Source organism: Pristis pectinata, chromosome 6 (assembly GCF_009764475.1).
Source record: "Pristis pectinata isolate sPriPec2 chromosome 6, sPriPec2.1.pri, whole genome shotgun sequence".
In the NCBI taxonomy this organism is placed as follows: domain Eukaryota; kingdom Metazoa; phylum Chordata; class Chondrichthyes; order Rhinopristiformes; family Pristidae; genus Pristis; species Pristis pectinata.
In genome coordinates, this window is record NC_067410.1 from 113,235,976 (window position 1) to 113,261,175 (window position 25,200).

Here is a 25,200-nt window from a genome sequence, read left to right on the forward strand (position 1 = left end):
AGCAAGGAAATAATGCTGATTGTGGTGGGGTTCAATCAACCCAGCTGCTATGAACTGGAAGATATCAACATTATGCAGCATTGTTTGAACTGTTCATATCTAGGCACATGGAACGTATCAGTCATGCTCATGACTTTTAAATGGAGCACAGACCTTTGGGGACTCCTGGCCGCAGGATTCCCAGCCATCGGCCTACTCCTGTAGCCACAATACATTTGTATAATTCTCTATATAGATATTCCAGCGAGATAAGAGGCGATACTGGACCTGGCTTTGGAAGATGAGCCTATCCAGTTTACTATCCTTCCAGTGGGAAAACATTTCGGGAATAGTAACCACAAGCCCTTAAGTTTTAAGATGTTTATAGATAAGGATGAAAATGAACTTTTGGGAGAGTATTAAATTGAAACATGGAAAGTTACAAGGGCATTGGACACAACGTGGGTGAGTTAATTGGGAACAGTTGACTTTGGACGAGTCTAAATTTGACATGTGTTCTTAAAGACAAACTGCACAGAGTACATGACAAGAAAGTTCCAGGGAGAAGCAAGGACAAAGATGGCAAGGTAAGGAAATCGTGGATGTTGAGAGAGGTGGTTAATTTAGTGCAGAAGCAAGAAGAAGCATCTGTAAGGCTTAGGAAGCTAAAACCAATGGAGACCTTAGGGATGATAAAGAAGCTAGAAAAGAAGTCAAGCAGGAATCAGGAGAGCCAGGATGGATCTTTAAATGCCCTTGGTATGTCGGATTAAAGAGAATCCTGAGACATTGTGTACATCATCTAGAGCAAGAGGATAACTAGGGATAAGATAGGACTATCCAAGGGTACAGGAGGGAAAGTGCTTGGAGGTGAATGATGTGGGTGAGATCCTGAGTGACTTGCGACAGTGTTTTCCAGCGAGAAGGACGTGTGTGAAGGAAGATAGTGTGATCTGTATCGAGCATGCTAATGTGCTTCGGCATTTTAAGATAAAGTAGGTAATGTTGGGGGTCTCTTAAAGAATTTTAAGGTGAATAGGAACCCAGGGCCTGATGGGATATATCTCACGTTATTGAGGAGAAAAATTCTGGGGTCTTGACCAAGAATTTCGGGTCCTCTCTAGTGACAGCCGTGGTCCCAGAGGACTCGCGAGTAGCTGATGTTGTTCCGCTGTTCAAGGAAGAACATAGCAATTATCCTGGAAACTAGAGACCAGTGAGACTCACGTCAGTGGGAAGGAAGAGGTTAGAGAGGATTATTAGCGATCGAATTTATGAGCATTTGAAAAACTGGGACAATTAGGTGCAATCAGTATGCTTTGTGCGGGGCAAGTCGTGTTTTACAAACGATAGAGATTTTCGGAGAGGTGAGGAAAGTGATTGATGAAGGTAGATCGGTGGATGTTGAAAACATCACTTTTTGGAAGGTGTTTGACAATATACCGCATGGTAGGCTCATCCAGGAGTTTAAGATGGGACCTCTGCTGTTAGTGATATATCTATTTAAGTTGTTTGTTTGACTATATAGCTCGGTGGGTTAGTAAGATCGCAGATAATACAAAGGTGTAACAGTGTAGAAGATTGCCAAAGAAACAGCGGGATATAGATCACTTGCAGATATGGGCCAAAAAATTGCAGATGGAGTTTACTCCGGCCAATTGTGAGGCGTTGCACTTTGGGAGATCAAACGTAAAGGGATTGTACACTATTAATGGAAAGACCCTTACGGATGTTGATGTACAGAGGGATCCTGTGGTCCAACTATATGTCTCCCTGAAAGTGACTGAATAGGTTAATAGGTGGTAAAGAAGGCAGATGGCAATCTTACCTTTATTAATCGAGGCATTGAGTTCAAGAGTCGGGAGGTTGTTTTGCAGATATATAAAACTTTAGTTTGATCACTTCTGAACTATTGCATTCAATTCTGGTCTTCTACTTCTATGGAGGATCTGGAGAATTTGGAGAAGGTGCAGCGTTGGTTCAAAAGGATGCTGCCTGGGTTAGAGAGCATGTTCTATGAAGAGAGGTAGGACAGAATTGGGTTATTTCCCCTGCAGAGGCTAAGGGGAAACCTGATCGAAGTTTCTAGGATTATGAGAGATATCGACAAAGTAGAGAACTTGGATCTTTACCCCAGGGACGAAATGTCTCATACCAGAGTGCATGCATTTAAGGTGAGAAGTAGTAAGTTCAAAGGATCTGTGCGGGGCAAATTTTTTACACAGAGAGTCGCGGATGCCTGAATGCGCTGCCAGGGCTGATAGTGAAGGCAAACACGATGGAGGTATTTAAGAAGCTCTTAGATAGGTACATGAAGATGCAGGGAAAGAGGCATATGGAAATTGTGCAGGCAAAAGGGATTAGTTTTGTTAGGCATTTAATTGCTTGTTTGATCATTTAGGCACGACATTGTGACCCAAAGGGCCTGTTCCTTTGCTGTACTGTTCTATGTTCTATGGCGCATCCAGGGGAGTACGGTCAATGATGCCAGTAGGATACTTGCTGATGATGCAGCCATTGAATATCAAGATCATGTTTTCTTCATTCATTCTGGCTCTTTTGAAGCAAGAATGTTAACAGCGCCCCTTTATAACGCACCCTCCAAAGGAGCACGTGTGAAATTTCTTGTTCCAGTCATAAATCGATCGGAATGCAGATACCTTTTGGGTAAGAAACTGGTATCAAAGTAAATATTTAGGTAAAACCTATAACAATTTCAATAACAGTAACCGTTAATTGCTGTAGCTTTCGACAAGAAATATGTTTGCATGACATGTATTTTACATTGTGTCCATGTTAACGAGATCAGTGCAATATAAACCGTTTGTTCTTTGATTAAGAGACTCCGGATGAAAGGGGTTGGACCTGAAATATTACTCCAGCTTTCTTTCTGTAGATATTACCTGCCGAATAGGTTCCCCGGTATTTTCAATTAATTTATTCATATTTAAGTTCACAACCTGTGCATTTGCTTCACTTTCTTTTAATTATTTTGTTTGTTATGTGTTTATAATCTGCTTACGTCTATTTCGAAGCAAATGATTTACATTAATTATCTCTGTTCTAACGGGAGTGTCTGATGGGATAGAACTTCTATCAAACTTACCTTCCACATTTTCATTTTTGTGTTCATGCAAGTCACTATCCACATAATATTGCAATTTATTCTCTGAACCGAGAGATTGCGAATCTGTTGACGAAACAAAAAACTAGATATGAAAAGAACACATTTATTTGGAAGATATCGCAAGCATTTAGTTTAAATATAATTACCGAGTCCTGCCCCAGACTCCTGAATGTTGATCTCCTCATAAAACGGCTCAGGAACCCCAGTCAGAGGAAGCTGCCATTTTCTAACGCCTGTAATACCAAGAAACGGAAAATATCAGCTGAACAAAAGGAGACAGCAATTTCCCTTGTTATTTCCTTCTTTTTCCTTTAAATCTAACAGCACCTGTTCCTTCGAGGGTTGACTCCTTGTTTATTTTGTTATTGTAACTGATTTCTCTCGTGTTTGAGGAACTGTGCAGACGTTCTGATTTCTCTGTGTTCCTTTTCCTTGAATAAATCAATGTGAACATTTTCAAGACAGAATGAATTCCTGGCTGTCTGCTCAGGCTGGAGCTATGGATTTAACAGTAAACAGACTGCCAGAGTGCTTTCGTTGCTAACCTGCTGTGGGTTAGATATTCTCTTGATATTGGTGGAGGGGCGAATAGCCTCCCGAGCTAACAAAAAGACTTGGTAATTCCACTCATTGTTTTATCCCGTTTCACTCACGCACTGCAAACTTCCACAATCCAGAGAGTGCCAATAAACTGGTAATCACTTTTAATGAAAAGTGGAGCATCACGGAGAGCTCCTCTGTTCCTAATACACATGAGGATATGAATAAGGAGCAGGGTATGGTATCTGGACCACTCCATCCTGCTCTACCATACATAAAGGCAATGGCTGATATGATTGCAAACTCAAATTTGTATTCTGCTCCGCTGGTTGTAGCCACACAGATGCCAAACCACCACGGCTCCCCCAACACGCATGCGCGCGCTCAAATCTCTCTCTCTCTCACACACACACACACACACACACACACACACACACACACACACACACACACACACACACACACAGCGCTTAAATTCTTAAATATCCATGCCCCGCCTTAAAAATTTTTCTAGACTCTTTTTCCACTGCGTCATCTACCACCTCCCAGCCCACCACAGTTTCCGGAAGAAAATTCCAAACAGTCAGGACCATCTGAAAGAAGATTTCTCTCCATCTGTCTCTTCGGAAGGCGAAATCTTGACTTTAAACACACCTTCAAAGTCAAATTCTTGCTTTTAAAAAGTGACTGCGAGTTATCGCACAAGGAAAAAACATTCGATCTACAACTACCCCTGGCAACTTTTTATGCTTCAATCAAATCAGTCGCTACTGCCTAAACTCCAGCGGTTCTATAGTCAGCCAGGCCAACGTTTCCTCAAAAGACACCAGGCCGTCCGCATCTCTGAGATCCGAATTCTCAACATTTGAACAATATGGCTCATCTTCTTCTCGTTACTGACGTGGATAATCTCACAATTTCCCACATAATGCTCCACTTCCCAGATCTCCGTCGACTTACTTAACCTATCCAATTCTATAAACACGTTGCGTCGTCTTCAAAACTTACTTTTCTATCCATCTTTGTGTCATGAAAGAAAAAATAACAACCACAATTTCAGTGCCTTCATCGAATTCACGAATAAACTGCAAAGCTCAGGATCCATTCCCAGTGACACAACATACCTCACGTCATCTCAATAACAAACAGAACCATTTATGTGTACTTAGTGTTTTGTGATAATCAACCTCCAATTCACTCCAATATGCAATATCACCACCACCTCCATCATGTATTATTTTCTACAACAATCTTCCAGTTACCTTCCTGAGCATTTTATTTCGTCCATCTGAGGGAGTGGATAGGCTCTCAGACAACATCTCACCGGAAATATATCACATCCAACAGTACATCCAAACTGCGTTGAAGTAGCAGCTTGTATATTCCAGCTCAGATTACTGGAATAAAATTTGAATTTTACAATCTACACCTACGCAGTTGATACCGGACTATTCGGAGTCTCCTTTTTTCTGCTACTTTATATATTTTGTAGATTCTCGGTTCTTTGAATATACACTGACAGTCAGCAATAGATAAGATCAACGCTAACTAAATTCACTCATTCCTCATCGAGCTTTCTAGTAATAGATTTACCAACCATTCCGGAAGCCTCTCAGCAGCCCTTTGACCAGGTAAAGTGAAACGACGATCAGAAGAGAACCAAGTATGCAAGGGCTAACGTAAACGAAGGCTCTCAGATAACTGAAAGGAGCAGGGTGCAGCTGATAACCTGAAATAAAGAAAACAAATATGAAAAACATAGCTTTCCTTTCATTGAATCAAGGCTGCTTTCAGCAAAATTCCAAACCAATTGAAGGCGTTTTGATCTTAACACTGATCTTTTTCATGTTGAAGTTCACTTTCACATTTGAGGTAATACACACTTAGGTTAGTGTTGTCTAAAGGCGAATCTCACACTTCTGCTTCTTCTTACCACAGATTTCAACGGAGTGAGAAGATGTCAATTCGAATAACAATTGATTCATGGGAAGGAAAATGAAACGTAAAATGGTAACAGGAAACATTATCGAACACTGGATGAAAAATATAGGTCAAGAAAATGTTGTAGAAGGAAAGATACGGAGAGGTGGAAAACTTTGCAAAGAAAGACTCGATGAATGGCAAAGGTAGCTGCTGTCACAAACCAGCAACAAAAGAAACACACTGAGCATGATTCAGTGTTAAAAACTATTTTATTAATCACTACTTATGATAATACGTAAAATAAAAGTTAAAAAAATGTTAGTATGTTAGAATTCAAAAATGTTAAACCTCGAACGTTAACCCCAAAACTAAACTCTTCGTGTGTGTGTGTGACAAAGTCCAAAACTCCCAGTTCCTGAATGGTTCTTAAAGTTCAGTTCCGCAAGCCATAAGGTGAAACATGAGCAAGGGCTTCTTCAACAACCACCGTTGTCTGAAGATAAGATGTAGATGTAGAAAAACATAGAGAGAGTACATACGAAATCCAAATGTTCCACGATGGAACCCAAACGACACTTCAGTGTTTACTCGGTAGTGACTTCCTCACCCCGAAAAGCATCCGAACCGTGGTCGTCCACATACAAATACCTGTTTCCTTCTACAGGTCAGCAACAAAGCGAACTCCACCGGATTACTTCCAACTTCCATACATGGATTTCAGTGGCAAACACAGTTATTGTTTCTCATCCATCGATAGAGAAAACAAGCAGGCTGGTGTCTCTCTCCCTTCTCTCTCTCTCTCCTTCTTCTTCTTCAACAACGTCATTACGTCCTTTATCTTCTATTGACGTAAGCACGCCCCACACACACATACACACACACTCTCTATCTTAAAGGGACTTTCACTGAGTCCGTAACACCTCCCACCTAAAAAAAAATTTCCCACGAAAATTTTAACCGCGCATACAGTTAGTAATGTTAATAATTATCATGCTACACAACTACAGACTATCATTTAGTACAGATACCTGTTTCCCATTTAACATCGGGAAAGATAATCAGCAATCACATTATCTTTGCCTTTAATATGAGTTATCATGAGATCAAACTCTTGCAAAATTAAACTCCAGTTTAACAGCCTTCTGTTCTTGTTTTTGACTCGGCTCAGAAACACCAATGGGTTATGATCTGTATACACAGTCAATGGTTTCTGAGCGGTGCAAACATATACACTGAAATGTTGCAAGGCTAAAACAAGGGACAGTAATTCTTTCTCTATGGTGGAATAATTCTTTTGATGCTCATTAAATTTCTTTGAAAAGTAAGCTACAGGATGGTCAATATCATCAAGGTCACCCTTCTGCAACAACACAGCTCCTGCAGCTTCATCACTGGCATCTACTGCTAATGAAAATGGCTTTTCAAAGTCAGGTGTTTTGAGCACAGGATGGTAGCATAAAATGGCTTTCAGCTTCTCAAATGCTTCTTGACAAGAATCTGTCCAAACAAACTTTACTCCCTTCTTCAGAAGATTAGTTAGGGGAAGAGCAATATCAGCAAAGTTTTTACAAAATTTTCGATAATATCCAACCATTCCCAAAAATCTTCTAACAGTCCTCGTACCTGTGGGAATAGGGAACTCAGATATTGCTTGAACTTTTGCCTGAACAGGAGCTTGCTTGCCTTGACCTACAACATAACCAAGATACGTCGCAGTGGCATTGCCAAATTCACTTTTAGCCAAGTTAACTGTAAGGTTAGCCTTGGAAAGTCTTTCAAACAACCTTTCTAACACAGAGATGTGATCTTCCCAAGTATCGTTCCCAGTCACTAAGACGTCAATGTAGGCATCTGTATGTTTTAACCCATGTATCACTTAATTAATCATTCTTTGAAATGTTGCCGGAGCATTTTTCATTCCAAATGGCAAAACATTGTATTCATACAATCCAGAAGGGGTTACAAAGGCTGAAACCTCCCTTCCTCTATCTGTTAATGGAACACACCAGTACCCTTTTAATAAGTCAATCTTTGTAAGAAATTTTTCCTTTCCCACTCTGTCTATGCAATCATACACCCGAGGAATAGGGTAAGCATCTGACTTTGTTACAGCATTCACTTTCCTGTAATCTGTGCAAAATCTAACAGTTCCGTCAGGTTTAGGTACAATAACACAGGGCGAACTCCAATTTGAAGTTGAATGTCTAATAATATCATTTTCCAACATGTACTTTATTTCCTGATCAACAAGTTCACTTTTTCCTACATTCATTCGATATGGGTGTTGTTTGATTGGTTTTGCATCCCCAACATCAACATCATGGGTAATTATCGATGTTCTGTTTGGAACATCTGGGAACAGATTTTTAAATTTTAAAATTAATTCTCTCATCTGTTGTATTTGTGAAACTTGTAACTGGTCCAACTTCGTTTCAAGGTTCTCGAGGATATTTTGGTTTTTTAGTTTTCATAGAACAATATTTGGTCTAAATTGGCCTTCCTCAACGTCAACATCAGGCATTCCAGAAACAACCTTTACACCATCCACCAAGGTCACAACTGAATCCCTCTCATAATAAGGTTTTAGCATGTTTACATGACAGAGTTGTGTTTTCTTGCGTCTATCTGGTGTTTTGATTACAAATGTTAGATCAGTCACTCGAGATTCAATAACATAGGGTCCAGAAAAACGAGCTTGCAAGGGATTATTTTGGCTAGGGAAAAATACCAACACCTTTTGCCCCACTGCGAATGTCCTAGGCCGAGCACGTCTATCAAAATATGTCTTCATTCTTATCTGGCTTGTTTTCAGATTCTCTCTCGCTAGCTGGCAGACTCTCTCCAACCGAGTTTTAAATTTTTGACATAGTCCAACAGACTCAAGTGAACTTCCTCATTAACCCATTGCTCTCTCAACAACTCCAAAGGTCCTCTCACCCTTTGTCCAAACACAAGCTCAAAAGGACTAAATCCTATTGACTCCTGGATTGATTCTCTAACGCAAACAAAAGTAAATGGATACCTTCGTCCCAATCCTTTGTGTTTTCAAAGCAATTTGTCTTCAGCATATTTTTGAGAGTAGAATGAAATCTCTCCAGAGCTCCTTGAGATTCTGGGTGATATGCAGATGATACAAGCTGCTTTGCTCCCAGCTCATAGACTATTTGTTGAAAAATTTTTGACATAAAATTACTACCTTGATCAGATTGGATTTCTTTTGGCAAACCAAACAAGGTAAAACATTTTACAAGAGCCTTTGACACCGTCTTGGCCTTAATATTTCTAAGGGGTATTGCCTTTGGAAATCTAGAAGTGGCACACATGACGGTTAGCAAATACTGATTTCCAGTCTTAGACTTTGGTAAGGGGCCAACACAGTCCACAATCACCTTCGAAAAGGGTTCACCAAAAGCAGGAATTGGCTTCAAAGGAGCCACAGGGGGTTTTTGATTTGGTTTACCTACCATCTGACATGTGTGGCAGGTTCGACAAAATATCACCACATCTTTTCTCAAACCAGGCCAATAGAATTGTTTCAAGATCTTCCCTACTTTTTTATTCACACCAAAATGACCACCCAAAGGCGTACTATGGGCCAGGTTTAAAATATCATCCCTATAAACTTTTGGAACAACAACCTGATGGATAACTTCCCATTCCTCAGTAACAGGAACATGAGGAGGTCTCCATTTCCTCATTAACACTCCATTTTTGACATAGTATCCAGTTGGCACTTTTTCAATCTCCTCACATGAGAGAGCTTTTTCTTTCAATTCTGTCAACTCAGGGTCTTTTGTCTGTTCCACCATGAAATCCTTCCTCGACAAAGACAAATCTTTAAATTCAGGCTCACTATAAGGATGTTGATCCTCCAGTGAAGACAGAAAAGTCTCAGACAAGGCATCATAATTTTCTTCCTGTTTAGGACTGTCACAAGGAACTACATCAGACTGCACCGGACTGTCTGTCTTGGCTAATTCTCTAGCTCTAGATCGAGTCACCGCACATGATGGGTAAACATCTGGATCATTCTCAGACTCATCAATCCTTGGTTTGGTTGTTAACCGTACCACAGGATCACTTTCTCCATCTGCAAGGTCATTTCGAAATAGCAAAGAAACTCCTTCCACTGGCAAACTAGGTCTTATCCCTATATCGACTGGTCCTTCTACGAACTTTGACTTTAAAATCACCCTGTGAAAAGGGACAGACATGATGTCTTCTGTAACGCCTCGTATTAGATTTACCTCACCAGTGTCACTTTCTTCACCAAAATTTAAAACACCGTCCAGCAAGAGAGATTGACAAGCCCCAGTATCTCTAAGAATTTTCACTGGCACCTGGGGTGACTCATCATTCAGTGAAACAAAACCCTCTGATACATACGAACGGAATTCTTTTCTCACCTCCTCCAACTTTTCCGCTTTTCCCTCTTGCAAGGACTGATCTTCTACAGCATCTCCTAAACCTTTTTGATTTTTAATTGCCTGAAAGCAAGCATTGGGCACAGCTTCCTTCCTTTTCTTCAAAAGGGAGCAATTAGATATCACATGGCCAGGTTTCTTACAGTAATAACAAGTACGCTCAACAGGTTTCTCCAGCCCTGGCTTCTTTTCATCCTTCCCTTTTTGATTACCTCCTAATTTAATCTCCGGTTTACCTGGATTGTCTTTGTAACTCTTTTGAAAGGTTTTAGGTTGTCCCCATTTGGATTTATGGGTTAAAGCATAATAATCTGCCAACCTATCAGTTTCTTGTAAAGTTTCCACTGCCTTTTCATTTAAATATCTTGTTAATTCAGCTGGAACACATCTTTTAAAGTCTTCCACGAGGTTCAATTCTGTCAATTTATCATAATCCCCATCTACATTTTTAGCCAGGCACCATCGTTCAAAACATATTCTCTTTCCATTGGCAAATTCCATATAAGTCTGATCTGCAGATTTCCTCAAGTCTCTGAATTTTTGTCTATAAGCTTCAGGGACCAATTCATTGGACTTCAAAATAGCTTGCTTTACCTTGGTATAATCAGCTGCATCCTCAGCAGACAAAGCAGAATAAGCTTTCTGAGCTTTACCTTTAATCACACTCTGTACCATAAGAGTCCATCCTATCCTTGGTCAGTTTGAACTCACAACAACCTTTTCAAAATGTTGGAAATACTGATTAACCTGATCTTCTTTTAACGGAGGGACTAATCGAACCTCCCTGCTGGCTGAAAAACCATCTTCAGAATCAGATTCCGAACTCCTACGCTTCATTTGTAACTCATGCTGCCTCTGTTTCTCCTTTTCCTCACTATCCAGCTCCATCCTCTTCAATTCCATCTGCTTAATTGCTAGATCAGCCTCTATCTTCATCTGAGTTAGCTGTTGTTCGGCCTTTATCTTTAACTGGGTCTGTTCTCGTTCGGCCTCTAATCTCTTTTGCTCTCGTTCAGCTTCTAATTTCTTTTGCTCTCGTTCGGCCTCTATCTTTAACTGGGTTTCCTCTCGTTCAGCCTCTATCTTTGCCAGCTGCACCTGTGCCTCATAAATTGCTATTTCACTGCCAGGAAACTGTTTTAACACTTCCTTCTCAAACACCTTCTTTTCCACATAATGGCCAGCTATCAGTCTCTGAATATCTGCCTTTCTCATAGACTGCTTTACTTCTGTAAGGTTTAGCCTTGTAGCAATCTTTATCAAATCATCCTTTTTCGCCACCTCCAATCCCTTTTGCGTTGGTGACTCCAATAATGCTAAATATCCATTGCTGCTGGTTTCCACACACACAAGCCAATTAAAAAGAATTTATCAGACCTCCCTCAAAAATCTTTGGATTGAATCCCGAACAAATCTTGTCAATCTGGGGTACAATCCCAGATGACACTCGTTAACATTGGGAACTATCCCGGACGAGCCCCCAATTTTTCACAAACCAGCAACAAAAGAAACACACTGAGCATGATTCAGTGTTAAAAACTATTTTATTAATCACTACTTATGATAATACGTATATTAAAAGTTAAAAAAAATGTTAGTATGTTAGAATTCAAAAATGTTAAACCTCGAACGTTAACCCCAAAACTAAACTCTTCGTGTGTGGGTGTGACAAAGTCCAAAACTCCCAGTTCCTGAGTGGTTCTTAAAGTTCAGTTCCGCAAGCCATAAGGTGAAACATGAGCAAGGGCTTCTTCAACAACCACCGTTGTCTGAAGATAAGATGTAGATGTAGAAAAACATAGAGAGAGTACATACGAAATCCAAATGTTCCACGATGGAACCCAAACGACACTTCAGTGTTTACTCGGTAGTGACTTCCTCACCCCGAAAAGCATCCGAACCGTGGTCGTCCACATACAAATACCTGTTTCCTTCTACAGGTCAGCAACAAAGTGAACTCCACCGGATTACCTCCAACTTCCATACATGGATTTCAGTGGCAAACACAGTTATTGTTTCTCATCCATCGATAGAGAAAACAAGCAGGCTGGTGTCTCTCTCCCTTCTCTCTCTCTCTCTCCTTCTTCTTCTGCCTGCTTCAACAACGTCATTACGTCCTTTATCTTCTATTGACGTAAGCACGCCCTACACACACATACACACACACACTCTATCTTAAAGGGACTTTCACTGAGTCCGTAACACTGCGAACTGGGGTGGCCAATGATAAAATTGCTAACTTCAAGAGACTGAACCGAAAGACCTTGGCATTTCTTGTAGGATTATGTGCAGTGAGAATGATAGGTCAAAGCAATAGGGAGAATTGACAGAAACGATCAGAATACTTATATTACTGACCAGAACATATCACTCCGACATCTTCTTTGTGACCACAATCATGATGACCCATAGCAGAAAATTGGCAATCCCACAGGAAGGACTCACTCCCTTTGCATTCAACCTCGTCCATCCAAATCGTGCCGTTTCCTTGGGGAAACAGCATCCCGGCGGATGCCGAGACGGGATCTCCACAGTTTAAGTGTCTACAGACAACTGAAGCATCGTGACTATCCCACGAATCGTCGCACACCGTTCCTGACGTCCCACTGAAGACAACTTCAACCCTTCCAGAGCAGTTATCGAACCCTGCCACGAGCCGCAGGACTGAAATGAAAGACGCACGTGTACACATTTGATCATTTTAACTTACGGTGGATACGTTACTTCCTTTTATTTACCCTGTTCTCACTCCTAAACCATTGTGCTCAGTAATGTGCTTAATGTTCTGGGATACAGATAAGTGATAGACTGCATTGCACAGCAAATTGTAAGCAAGTCACATCAAGCTAGAATTCACAACTAAAACTAGCATGCAACAAGGACAGGAAATAATGTCATTCTGCAGTTTTTCTTCAAACATGAAGGTATTCCTGGCAACTCATCGAAGTTCTGATGGACCCTGTCATATACACTTCGGTGCCGCTGCAGCAAAACATGCTGATACCCTCCAAATACCGTCTATCAGTAGCTTCTGATTGCAAAGCAAGCACAAACATCGTTTCATTGTTTCTTCCAAAGCAGCAAATGTTGCCCTTGCATGCCCAATATTTTACCGAAAAGAACTCATGCACTGACATTACATGAAGCAACGTGGTGACGGACAAGTTTGAACCCCTCAGAGACTACGAATAAAGAAAATGCATTAAAACTGGCTGTATGAAATAAGTCAATGCATGCTTAACCCGTAGCTTTAATAAGTGACATATCGGTAATTACCAAAATCTCCCGGAACTTGGTAGAATATCTTTTTCTTCCTGTTCCCCTGGATTCGGTTTTTAGATGGATGTGATTCTGTGAAACAAATTCCACACATCACTTGAGTGAAATATTCCAAATGCAACTGGCTCCGTTTGCAGATCATTACCTGAACAAATGACCCCGACATCCTCTTCGTGGTTACAATTATGTTGGCCCCAGGGTGAAGATGGACATTGCCATAAAAGTGAGTCATCCGCGCGACACCTCACATCATCGAGCCAGATCGGTCCAGATCCCTTTCCAAATGCCGCTGAGTCTTCTACAGATGTTGCTGAGCCGCAGTTCAGCTGGGCGCAAACCACGTCTGCATTCTCCGTGACAAAAGAATCAGAGCAAACAGTTCCCCAGGTCCCGTTAAAGAAAACTTCAAGTCTGCCTTGGCAGGGATTTTTCCCATTCGCCAACCTTATATCCCTGTGACCTGAAGGACAAAGAATAAATTTCTGTTTTGGCTTTGCTCCAAGCTAATAATTAACTGTATAAAGAGCATATCGCTCTCTCTTTGTACTGTGAAATCGTGTTTAAAATGCATTTTGAACTCAAAGTTGTCGAATCGTCAATTCATTTCGTGCAGTTTAATTTAGAAAAAAGGGAACAATCCATTTTACACAGGGCTCTCAAGGTCGCAAGCCATGCAAGACCAACTTCTGCAGCGCGAGCTTTCAGTACCAATAAGACCTTAACTGGATAATCTGTTTTTAGTGCTGGTCTTTGCTGGATAAATGTCACCCAGTTCATGACCTTGGGAGCTTTTTAAAAATTGTGCCATGGGTGTTTCACAGGTAACTGAGAGGGCAGGCAGTATTATTTCATCCCAAGACGGCTCATTCAAGGAGGAAGAACTAGTTCGACCCTGTACTGAAGTTCTGCGTTAACCCCTGCATTGAAATCGTTAGGAAGATACATGAAAATACGTTCTTTTATAGTCATGCAGGACCGTGATCTATTGAGCCATAATTCTCAGATTTCTCTGCTGTTAAGAGATGAAAACGTTTTAAATGCTTTTGCAATGACAGAACATTATACTTAATTCATCGATTATCATTACATGAAATTACTGACCCAAGTATGTCGAAGATAGACTTTATGATGGAATATAAAAAATGTGGGTATCTTCAGTTAATTCTCACCCGAACAGATAACTCCAGCATCTTCTTTATGAATGCAGTCGTTCTCGCCCCATGGACTCCCCAGACATTGCCACAAGGCCGAATTATTCGCTGAACAGTTCACGTTGTCCAGCCAGATACGACCTGAACCTTGACCAAACCAACTGGAAACCGTGGCATTAACAGCATACCCACAATTCAGTTCTTTGCAGACAACATGGGCATCTGTTAAATCCCAAGAATCATCGCACACGGTACCCCAGGTTCCGTTGTAGTAAACTTCAACCCTTCCGGCACAGCGACTTCCGCCGTCCACGAGTCTTATGGGAATATGGTCTGCAACCGGAAATAATATCAATTAAATAAATTCGCTTTCTGGAAGCAGTCTGAGTAACACTTGCAATCGATTTGTTTAAACAGATATTTATCGTCTGCAACGTCGTTGTTCTATTTAATATAACGTCGGCAAACATTTTCCATTTTTGAGAAAAGAGAGGGTGATGAGTTCATTCCTGGATGTTGCTGTTCGGATTCTTTAGAGCTGTGCCTTCAGCCCGCCGTATACAGCGCATTGGAAAATTCGTCCTCATAGAACTGATGATATCGGCTACTGATTGTTTAGTGTTCTACTCAGGAATTATCTGCACATCTTGAGGATGCAAACTTTCATAACGTATTTTCTTCCCGTTTTTGGTTTAATTATTCACAGCCTTGGAGTTGTAGGAGTGCACGCCTTTTGTCTTTATTTAGCTATTATTTTGACTTCGCTGAGAATACTATTTTGCATTTCAATTAGATGATATTTGGGCTCTTAACAATGGCTATACTACAACGCATTGGTACCAAACCGTGCAATTAAACATTACTTTACAATATGATTCCACTGCAACACACAAGATACTGGAGGAACTCAACGGGTCAGGAAGCATCTACAGGGCAAAATGAAAAGTCGGTGGTTCGGGTCGACACCATTCTTAATTGCTTTAAAAGGGATTCTTCTGTTGCTGAAGCCCTGTAAAATTCAGGGGTTTGCTCAGTACTGAGTCTGAATTTTTTTCTCGACTGGGATACGAGTCACACCCACTGTGATTGAGAGCTGCATATTCCGGGTAGACTGGGGCAATTTTCGGGAACATTTTTGTCTCGTTTAACGACTCTGTCCACTGCAGATTTGTCCTTCGAGTTGCATAGTCATGGCGCTATTAAGCCAATCTAAAGTACCATGAGTATCGATGGATAAATCCCTACCCAGTGTCCTTTCATCCGCTCACTGCTGTCAGTGCGACAAACCGGTGGGTGTTTTTTCTTGGATTATTTGCTGCGAATCCAAATAACTTCCCCATACAGACACGAGAATACCAACAAGGGGTCACTTAACCTATTCCTTCCTATCATCCAGAGACACGGTCTGTACTTTCAGTTCTGGAAGTGAATCAATTTCACTACTACCGATCCAGTGCATTGTACTGGGTGCTCACAATGAGATTGCCTCTGCATTGCAGAAACAAAACAAAGATGAGGTGACCATTTCGCGGAACACTTTCATACAGTTGACAAGGGCAAAGCCGAGCTTCATTTTAATGCCACTTTAATTCTCCATCCTCCACCCATTCTGAATTACCTGTCTGCAACGTCCTACAGTTTTTAATGATGTGTCCCAACATAACGTTGAGGAAAAACACCGCATCTTCCATCTTTTGGGATTCAATATCAAATTCACAATTTACGGTAACTTACCATTTCTGTGCGAATCAGTACAGGCCAGTGTTGTAAAATGATTCTTCCTGGTCAGACCATACCTGATCTGCTGGTCATTTCCAGCATTATCCACATCGATACACGTTTAGCAACGGCTCTGTCCTGAATTTCACAGCCAAAAGACGTCCCTTAATTTTTATTTAGCGTTCTCTACCTGTCCTCATTAATATATTAAGCAAACTATTCTGTTTCAGTGAGTGAGCATTTTGGGGACAGTGATCGCAACTCCGTAAGTTTTCAGATAGTTATGGATAAGGATAGGATTGGTGCTCGGGGGAAAGTGCTAAATTATGGAAAGGCTAATTGCAACAGTGTTGGGCAGGAGCTGGAGAGAGTAATGAAGATGTATGAATGGAGAGCACAAATATTTTATGAAGTAACAATATGTTCTTACCAGAACAAAATACGCCAACATCATTACTGATAGATAAATAGTTCGCCTGAGAAAACGTGCAGTTCCAGAGGGAGGATTCACTTCCATTGCAACTGGCATTGTTCATTAACACTGGTCCTTTCCCAATTCCATACTTCGAGTGGTTGTAAACTTGTATTGCGAAGCCACAGTTCAGCTGTCTGCAAACCACATCTGCATCTTTTAAATCCCACAGTCCATCAGTTACTCTGCCCCAGACACCTCCGTAATAAACCTCCACTCGGCCATCGCAACGGCCCTCTCCATCAGCCAGTCGCAACTGCCAGTGATCAACTGCGAAAATATAATTGTATAATCGATGTCATTCAATATTTCATAGCAGCATATTGGAAACAAAAATTACACGTTCATATCACTGGGGGTCATAAAGTCACAGAGTTACTGAGCAATGCACCATGGATACAGCCCCCAATGAGTCCATGCCGAACACATTATCCACCTGGATCATCCCAATTTCATGAGTTTGGACCCTATCCCTCCAAGATTCTCCCCTGCATGAACCTATCCAAGTGCTTCTTAAATGACCACATTGTACATGCCTCAGAAATGCATAAATAGTCAATATTGGTCAAAATTAATGAAGTAAGAAACCGCTGCAAATATGCTATGCAATAGATATCGGAAGGTAACAGAATACAAGGCGAACTTTCCAACCTAAGCATATGTCCGACCTGCTGTGGCCAAAGGACAGTCATTTATTGACAGGCACCAAGTAATTTAATGGTTCAGGTTACTTCGGAGAGAAGGATGGCTGAAGATTCGTGGACTCCAGAAAGGGTGCTGCTTAAAATATGCAATCACAACACGAGCAAAGACGGAGATGTCAATGTATATTGCTTTCCCCCTCCTACTTGTAACTGCACCCTGAAGACAAAACCAGATTCACTTAATATCTGCTTAATTCCTTCGACAGCAATTTAATCCATGTTAAGGCGTGGGTCCCACCGATGTGTGAATGTGAAACAGAGGTCGCCCATGCATCTTTTCGCACAGCTGCGGAAAGAAATCTCCGATTTCTCTTCTAATCTGCATGCGGTTAATGCTAATTTGGTACTTTTTATTCTGATTATTGTCCCTACCAAATGCCTTTCACTATTCTGTGTTCAGGCATGTGTTAACTGTAGGCGACTGTGTTGTCAGGGAGCCCCAGTTTGCAAGGTCCTTCCATCATTTATTCATTTACACAAGTCAACATGCCTATTTAGTTAGAACATAGCACAGTACAACACAGAACAGGCCCTTCGGCTCACAATGTTGTGCCGACATAGCTAATCCATCCCACCTACAGAATGCCCATATCCCTCCATTTCGCTCTCATTAATGTGCCCACCCAAGCCCTTCTTAAAACCCCGCAATACATTTGCCTCCAACACCCTATCAGACAACGCATTCCAGGCATCCACCATTCTGAGCAAAAAAAAATTACCCATCACGTCCCTTCAGAACCTACCCCCGCTCACCTTAAAAGCATGCTCTCTGGTATTGGATCGCTCAATAATGCGATGAAGATATTGCATGCCCTCTAATCCAGGCAGCATCCTAGTAAACCTCCTTTCCATCATCTCCAAAGCAGTGACATCCTTCCCATAGTGATGTGACCAGAATTGCACGCAATACTCTAAATGCAGCCGAACAAGAGTTCTATAGAGATGCATCATAACTTCTTGACTCCTATACTCAGTGCTTCGATTAATGAATGCAAACATTCCAGAAGCCTTCTTAACCACCTATCAACCTGTGTAGCCACTTTCAATTACTTGCACCCCAGGGTCTCTCTGCTGCTGTTCAACACTGTTAAGGGTCTTGCCTTAAGAGTGTACTGGCTCTTGACATTAGTCCTACCAAGATGCAACACCTCACATGTATGCGGGTTAACCTCCATCTGGAATTTCTCTGTCCTCATCTGCAACTGATCTATATCGCGCTGTATCCTTCGGCAGACTTCTACACTATTCACAACTCCGCCAGTCTTGGTATCGTCTGCAAACTTACTAACCCATCCATCAACGTACTCATCCAGGTCATTAACGGATATCATAGACAGCAGAGGTCCCAGAATAGATCCCACGGAACACCCCTACTCACAGGCCTCCAGCCCGAATAAGTCCCTTTAATGACCAGCCTCTGTACTCTAAGGGCAAGCCATTTCTGGATCCACGCATCCAATTCTCCAGTGACCCCATACATTCGAACTTCCTTGATTAAACGATTATGTGGGACCCTGTCAAATGCCTTACTGAAGTCCATAAAGATGACATCAGCAGCTCTAGCTTCATCAATCACTCTCATCACCTTGGCAAAAAACTCAACCAGGTTAGATAGAAACGAGTTGTCCCGCGCAAAGCCATGCTGCCTTCCCTAATCAAGCCATTGGAAACAAGATGCTCGTATATCCTGTCCCTAAGAATCTTCTCCAGCAATTTCCATACAATTGGCTTTAGACCCACCGGTCTATAGTACCCCGGTTTTTCCCTTGTTACTTCCTTAAATAGAGGAAAAACATTAGCCACTCGCCGACCTTCCGGGACCTCAACCGTGGTAAAAGAGGACACAAAGTTACCAGTCAAGACCCCAGCAATTTCCTCCCTCGCCTCCCTCAGTAACCTGGACTATATCCCATCGGACACCGGAGACATCCTCCTTAATACTGTTTAGGAGACCGAACATTACCCTCTCCTTGACCTCTAAATGCCTTAATGTTTACACCTTTAGTTCCAATTCCTGCATCCTGCAAGTCCCTTCCCTGAGTAAACACTGAAGAGAAATACTCATTCAGAACCTCAACCACATCCTCTATATCCAAACGTAGATACCCTTCTTGATCGTTAAGTGGTCCTACCCTTGCCCTCGTAATCGTTTTTTTTTCCTTACGTAGGTGTAGAATGCCTTTTTATTTTCCTTAATCCTACTTGCTAAGACTTTTCATGGCACCTCCTGTATTTCATAATTCCTTTCTTGTGTTCATTTCTAGCTTCTTTATCATCATCACGTGCTCCATCTGATCCTAGCTTCCGAAACTCTGCATATCCTTTTTCTTCTTTACTAGGTTCATCATTTCTCTGGACATCCAAGGTTCCCTTATTTTGCCATTCATGTCCTGCCTTCTAATTGGGACATACCTATACTGTACCCTATGTATTTGATCCTTAAACACTTCCTACATGTTCGACATACCTATACTGTACCCTATGTATTTCATTCTTAAACACTTCCTACATGTTCGACGTGGACGTGGCAGCAAACAGGTGTTCACAGTTTACTCTACCTAGTTCCTGCCTTTTCCCTTCATAATTAGTCCTGCTCCAATTTAAAACTCCCCCGAGAGCCCCATAATTATCCTTGTCTACAGCTGTTCTGAAAGTTATGGTGCTGTAGTTACTGTTCCCCAGTTGCTGACCCACTGATAGGTGAGTCACCTGGCCTGGCTCATTACACAACACGAGGTCCAGAACAGCCTCGCCCTTTGCTGGACTGTTAGCATATTGATATAAGAACTCCTCCTGGATATAACTAACAATTTCAGCCCCATCTAACCCCCTTGCATAAAAAGGTCCCAAGTTATATTAGAGAAGTTCAAATCTCTCATGACGACAACCCTGTAATTTTTGCACATTTCCCTAATTTGTTTGCATATCCGTTCCTCGATGTCCCGGTGGCTATTGGGAGGTGTATACTACACCCCCAATAGAGTTATTGCACCCTTCCTATTCCTGAGTTCTACTCATATAGATTCTGTGTCCGAGCCCTCCATTATCTCTCGCCGGAGTGCAGCTGGTCTCTAATTAGTATTGCAGCTCATCCCTCTCTTCCCCCTCCCTATATTCTTCCAAAAACTTCGAAACCCTGGTACATAGATCACCCACTCCTGTCCCTCCATCAACCAAGTCTCTGTAATGACCACAACATCATGGTTCCATGTACTGATCCATGCTCTCAGTTCATCAATCTTGCACATAATACTCCCAGCATTAAATTACCAACACTTCAAACCATTTGTCCGATCACATCTGTTATTTGGAATCTGCCTAATACTACATCACATGACATCAGCCCTCCTGCCCGTTTCCTTACTTAATGACATGTTGTTCCGATCCCCATCCCCCTGAGAAGCTAGGTTAAACCTTCCCCAGTAGCATTAGCCAGGAGATTTGTTCCCCTCCAGCTCAGGCGCAACCTATCGCTTTTGTACAGGTCTCACCTTCCCCAGAAAAAGGTCCCAATGGTCCATGAACTTGAAACGCTGCCTGCAGCACCGTCTCCCTAGCCATTCATTTGTCTGTGCTATCATCCTGTTTTTTTTCTTTTACTAGCTCGTGGCACCGGGAGTAATCCGAATATTACTACCTTGGAGGTCTTGCTCTTCAGCCTCCTTTCTAACTCCCTATGCGCATTGAGAAGGTCCTCTAACCCTCTCCTGCCAAATCATTCTTACCAATATGCACAAAGGCTTCTGGCTGCTCACCCACCCCCTTAATAATATTCTGCAACAGCTCCGAGATATCCATGACCCTCGAACCCGAGAGACAACAACCCATCCTGGCGTCTTTTTGCAGTCTCGGAATCTCCAGTCTGTCCAGTCCCCAACTATAGAGTCCCCTATAACTATCGCTCTACCAGCCGTCACCTTTCACTTCTGAGCCTCAGAGCCGACCACAGTGCCATTGGTCTGGTTGCTGTTGTCTTGCCCAGATAGGTCATCCCTCTCAGCAGTTTCCAAAGGAGTATACTTGTTGTTGAGAGGAATATACGCAGGGGAACCCTATACTGACTTCATTTTTCCCCACCTCTCTCGGTGCTCACCCATCCACTACCTGAATCCTGCACTCTGGGTGTAACCTCCTGCTCAAGTCCTATCTATGATTCATCCAACTCCAGCTCCAGCTTCTTCATTCAGTTTTTCAGAAGCTGAATTTGGCTGCACTTCCTGCAGGTGTAGTCATTAGGTAGACTATCAATTTCCATGAATTCCCACATCCCACGGGAGCAGCATTCCATTGCCGTATCTTCCATCCTGCCTACACTGTATTCATAGAATCTAAGACCAAAGCAGCAATAATATAAGGACAACCTTACCCTTGTTCCCTGTTCTTTTGCCTCGGCCTCCACTCGTCGAAGCCTCTTGAGTCAGAGCCTTTAATTTCCCACTCTGACAGTAACCCACGAAAGGATGGCCGCTCCGCTAGCCAGATCTCTCTTCATGGTTAAAGACCTCAAGCATGGAGAGAAAAGAACTCACCGGGTCAGGTGATTCTCCGCTCTCTTCCCGCTGCTGCCGCTTCCCGCGCCTGCGCACTAACTTCTGCTGGGGAGAAAAATATCTCCAAGCAAATGGAAAAAAATACTCACTGGGTCAGGTGACTCTCCGCTCTCTTCCCACTGCTGCCGCTTCCCGTGCTAGTTTTCTCTCTGTCTGATTCTTATTTGATCCCTTAATCCAGTATCAGAATCTTTTAGACTCTCGATGACTATCAGTCTGTTCTGCTTTACATACCTAGTCCAGGCTTATCAGTGGCTCTTACTTGATTCGTTGAACACCTTACCTGTCATTTTAATCATGTATATGCACAGCATAGAGCCTGTGATTCCGACGAAATCTCCGATATACCACCTTTATATATGGGTATGAATTATTTGATTCATTGATTGTATTCATTACTTTGAAATTATTGTGAATTATTGGCAAAAATAAATATTGTCAGCTTGCTTAGCAGCCACGATCATGTGTGGGTTATAAATAATGAACAGTCCGTAGTTACTGGTGTTTTTCTCATGAAGATTCGTTACTTCACACGATAAGTCTGTTCATCATTCATTAATGATTATATGTAGCAACTTTTTACTCTAGTAATTACTTAAGTGTGACATTCTTCCTTATATATTTCTTACATTTCCATGTAATCGAGTGCAAAATGGATTACATTCATTGGGTTATTAAAAATAAATAACTGGTTATTAACGTTCATGATCAGCGCATGGAACTCAGCGATGGTCGACTTCATTAGCAAAACAATTCACTATGTACATTCTTAATGACTGTTCAGTATTCATGAGTGAAATTCAATCACTTTTCGTTGCCTGGCATCCTTGGTGTAGTAAATACAGGGTAGCAAGTCGTTTGAAGTGAACCATATCAAATGAAAATTAATGCAAGCCACTTGACAACATTGTAGTGGATGTGTTCAGGGATGTGCTATAAGATTCACCCTCCTAGAAAATTGAGACCGAGGGAGAGAGAGAGGGATGTTGGTCAGAAGTTCCAAGCTTGACACCTTGGAACGAGTTTGAGGTATGCCAAAAGACAGAATTCCACGTTTTCCTCTATGCCTACCATGATGAGAATATGTATTCTGACATCTCAAAAAATCCTCATGATTCATACTGCAGTATTACCAAGTATTCACTTATATTATCTTTCAATGAGTTATTACTTTCAGGCCTTCTTTAATTATTTTCTAAAATATATTAAACTGCATCACGTAGTCAGTTTTCCATATCAAATGTACGTTTTACAAACCGCTTAACATTCCATGTCATATATTTCGGATTACATAATAGTCACAGCCAGCGCGTGACAACTACATAATTCCAACAACTCTGCTGAAACCAATTTCATTTACATTCTGGTGCGAGTTACAAACTATCTGTAGATGTTCCCAACTCACAACCAGATGCTGGTTCCCCAGTCAAGGGACCATTTGGAATTATTTCCCACGGCTGATTCTCGTGATTTCACGTCACGAACTCAGATTCTCTCACTCTGAATATGCTAGTAGGTCTGACGATAATTTCACTGTTCTCCTTTATTTAAGAATTCCAGCAAATATCTCTTCTGTATCTCACTGTTTGAGAATTTCATTGGTTTTAATTTGCTCCACCTGACATCAAAATCTGTTTACAGCTCACCAGAGAAAAACACTATGAATATGCTACCAACGATAAAAATAAATGCCCAACCTGGATAATCTGGGCCTCTACCGCCATGGACATTCCCTTCGTTCTCTCCTACCTTCTCCTTTCTCCACCTTAACATAAGTTAGTTTTATTTCCACTTTTTCAGAACTGATGAAGCGTCATTGACCAGAAAGGCGAACCTATTTTAGACCTCCACAGATGCTACCCGACGGGCTAACTCTCTACAGCATAGCCTATTTCCATTATCAGTTCTCCAGCATCTACGATTTTATGCCTTCCAATGTTCTGTCCCTCAGTAAAGGCGAATTGAAGAGCATTAAATATCCTGGATACCTGCGTAGAGAACACCATCTGAAAAATCTCCCTTCAGCTCTCCCAGTATTGCAATGTAGAAGGTAAACGACAGTGTTCATTGTTCGGCATTAATTCCTGTGAGAGACTCATGATTATTATTCTAAGCATTTCCGATACTTAACAATCAATCACGTACCGGAACAGATAACGCCGGCGTCATTTTTGTGTGTGCATGGTTGTTGTCCCCATGATGAAATGAAACAGTCTTTCAAACGCATCTCATTGCCGCGACATTCATTGACGTCCTTCCATATCGAACCATTTCCCTCACCGAAGAATGCTCCACCAGGCGCAGATATCGCAGTTCCGCAACGGAGATGATTGCAGACGACAGCCGCATCCTCTAAATCCCAGTAAGAATCGCAGACCGTTCCCCAGGTGTCGCCCCGAAGTATTTCCACTCTACCTGAACAGTTGTCCTTGCCACCAATTAACCTCGGCCCTTTTTGACCTTTTTAGGAAAAAGAATGAAAGAAAACGAGCTGTTATATGGTCCACCTGGCACTCTATTCCTCGCTAAGCCTGATTATAGTATTCAGGTAGAAAAACCTCTCTATTGGCTTTAGAATTGAACGTTTCACCCACACGTGGTCAACCTCAACGATAGGCCTTGCACGTCTCTGTAATGCTGTCAAAAGGAATGCCCAACTGCGGCAGGAATTGTTGTTCGAGGAATTCAAGAGGAAACTCACTTGTCCAAAGGACAGGATGAAGTGAATGACGCATCGTGGAGGATAATGTGAACATTGTGAAGGATAAAAGAAGTAGGGCATCAGTTAAGTAGTTTTCAAATCCATAACCAACTATCGCCCAACCACAAAAGCTGAAATGGAATCAGTAGATTGTGGAAGTACTCAACATGTAGTCCAGGGCTTCGGAAAATCAATGTTAGGTCCAGTTTAGTTTGTTTGTATCAAAACCGAACAAAGCGAAATATAAAACCAAGTTTTAATAATCAGAGAAAGCAAGGTGGAAGAAAGACACGAGCATGAATAGCTGCAAAAAGCTGAATGCGCCAGAAGGAAATCGCCAAAAGGTAACAGTTGACCAATCGTGTCATAAATGAAACTGATCTGGTGCATAATCCACTGGATCAGACATGTTACATCAAAATCGACTTTCGCAAAGCGCCACTGCAATCTGTAAACTCCTTTATCGGCATAATTTTCATCCTGACATTACATTTCAAGTAAAAAGATGCACCATGAGTTTGTGAGGGGAAAAGAAGGCATAGCCACACCTACGGAAAAACACGGCGTCAAACGGCTGAAGATCCAGTACAAGTGTATGCGCATGCTGAAAAGCAAATATAAAAGAAATTGA

The 25,200-nt window shown here is 41.7% G+C and overlaps 1 protein-coding gene across 1 annotated transcript; it reads right to left on the bottom strand.

The window, feature by feature from the left end:
* Positions 1–1,099: 1,099 nt before the first annotated feature.
* Positions 1,100–24,217, bottom strand: LOC127571924 (deleted in malignant brain tumors 1 protein-like). Its single transcript, XM_052018673.1, has 11 exons — positions 24,149–24,217; positions 21,848–21,913; positions 16,042–16,114; positions 14,442–14,756; positions 13,418–13,732; positions 13,270–13,344; positions 12,439–12,657; positions 5,244–5,375; positions 3,253–3,339; positions 3,086–3,169; positions 1,100–1,185 (listed from the first exon to the last, which is right to left on the bottom strand). Exons 1-11 carry the CDS (start codon positions 24,215–24,217, stop codon positions 1,100–1,102), a joined length of 1,521 nt encoding a protein of 506 aa, XP_051874633.1.
* Between the last annotated feature and the right edge of the window lie 983 nt (positions 24,218–25,200).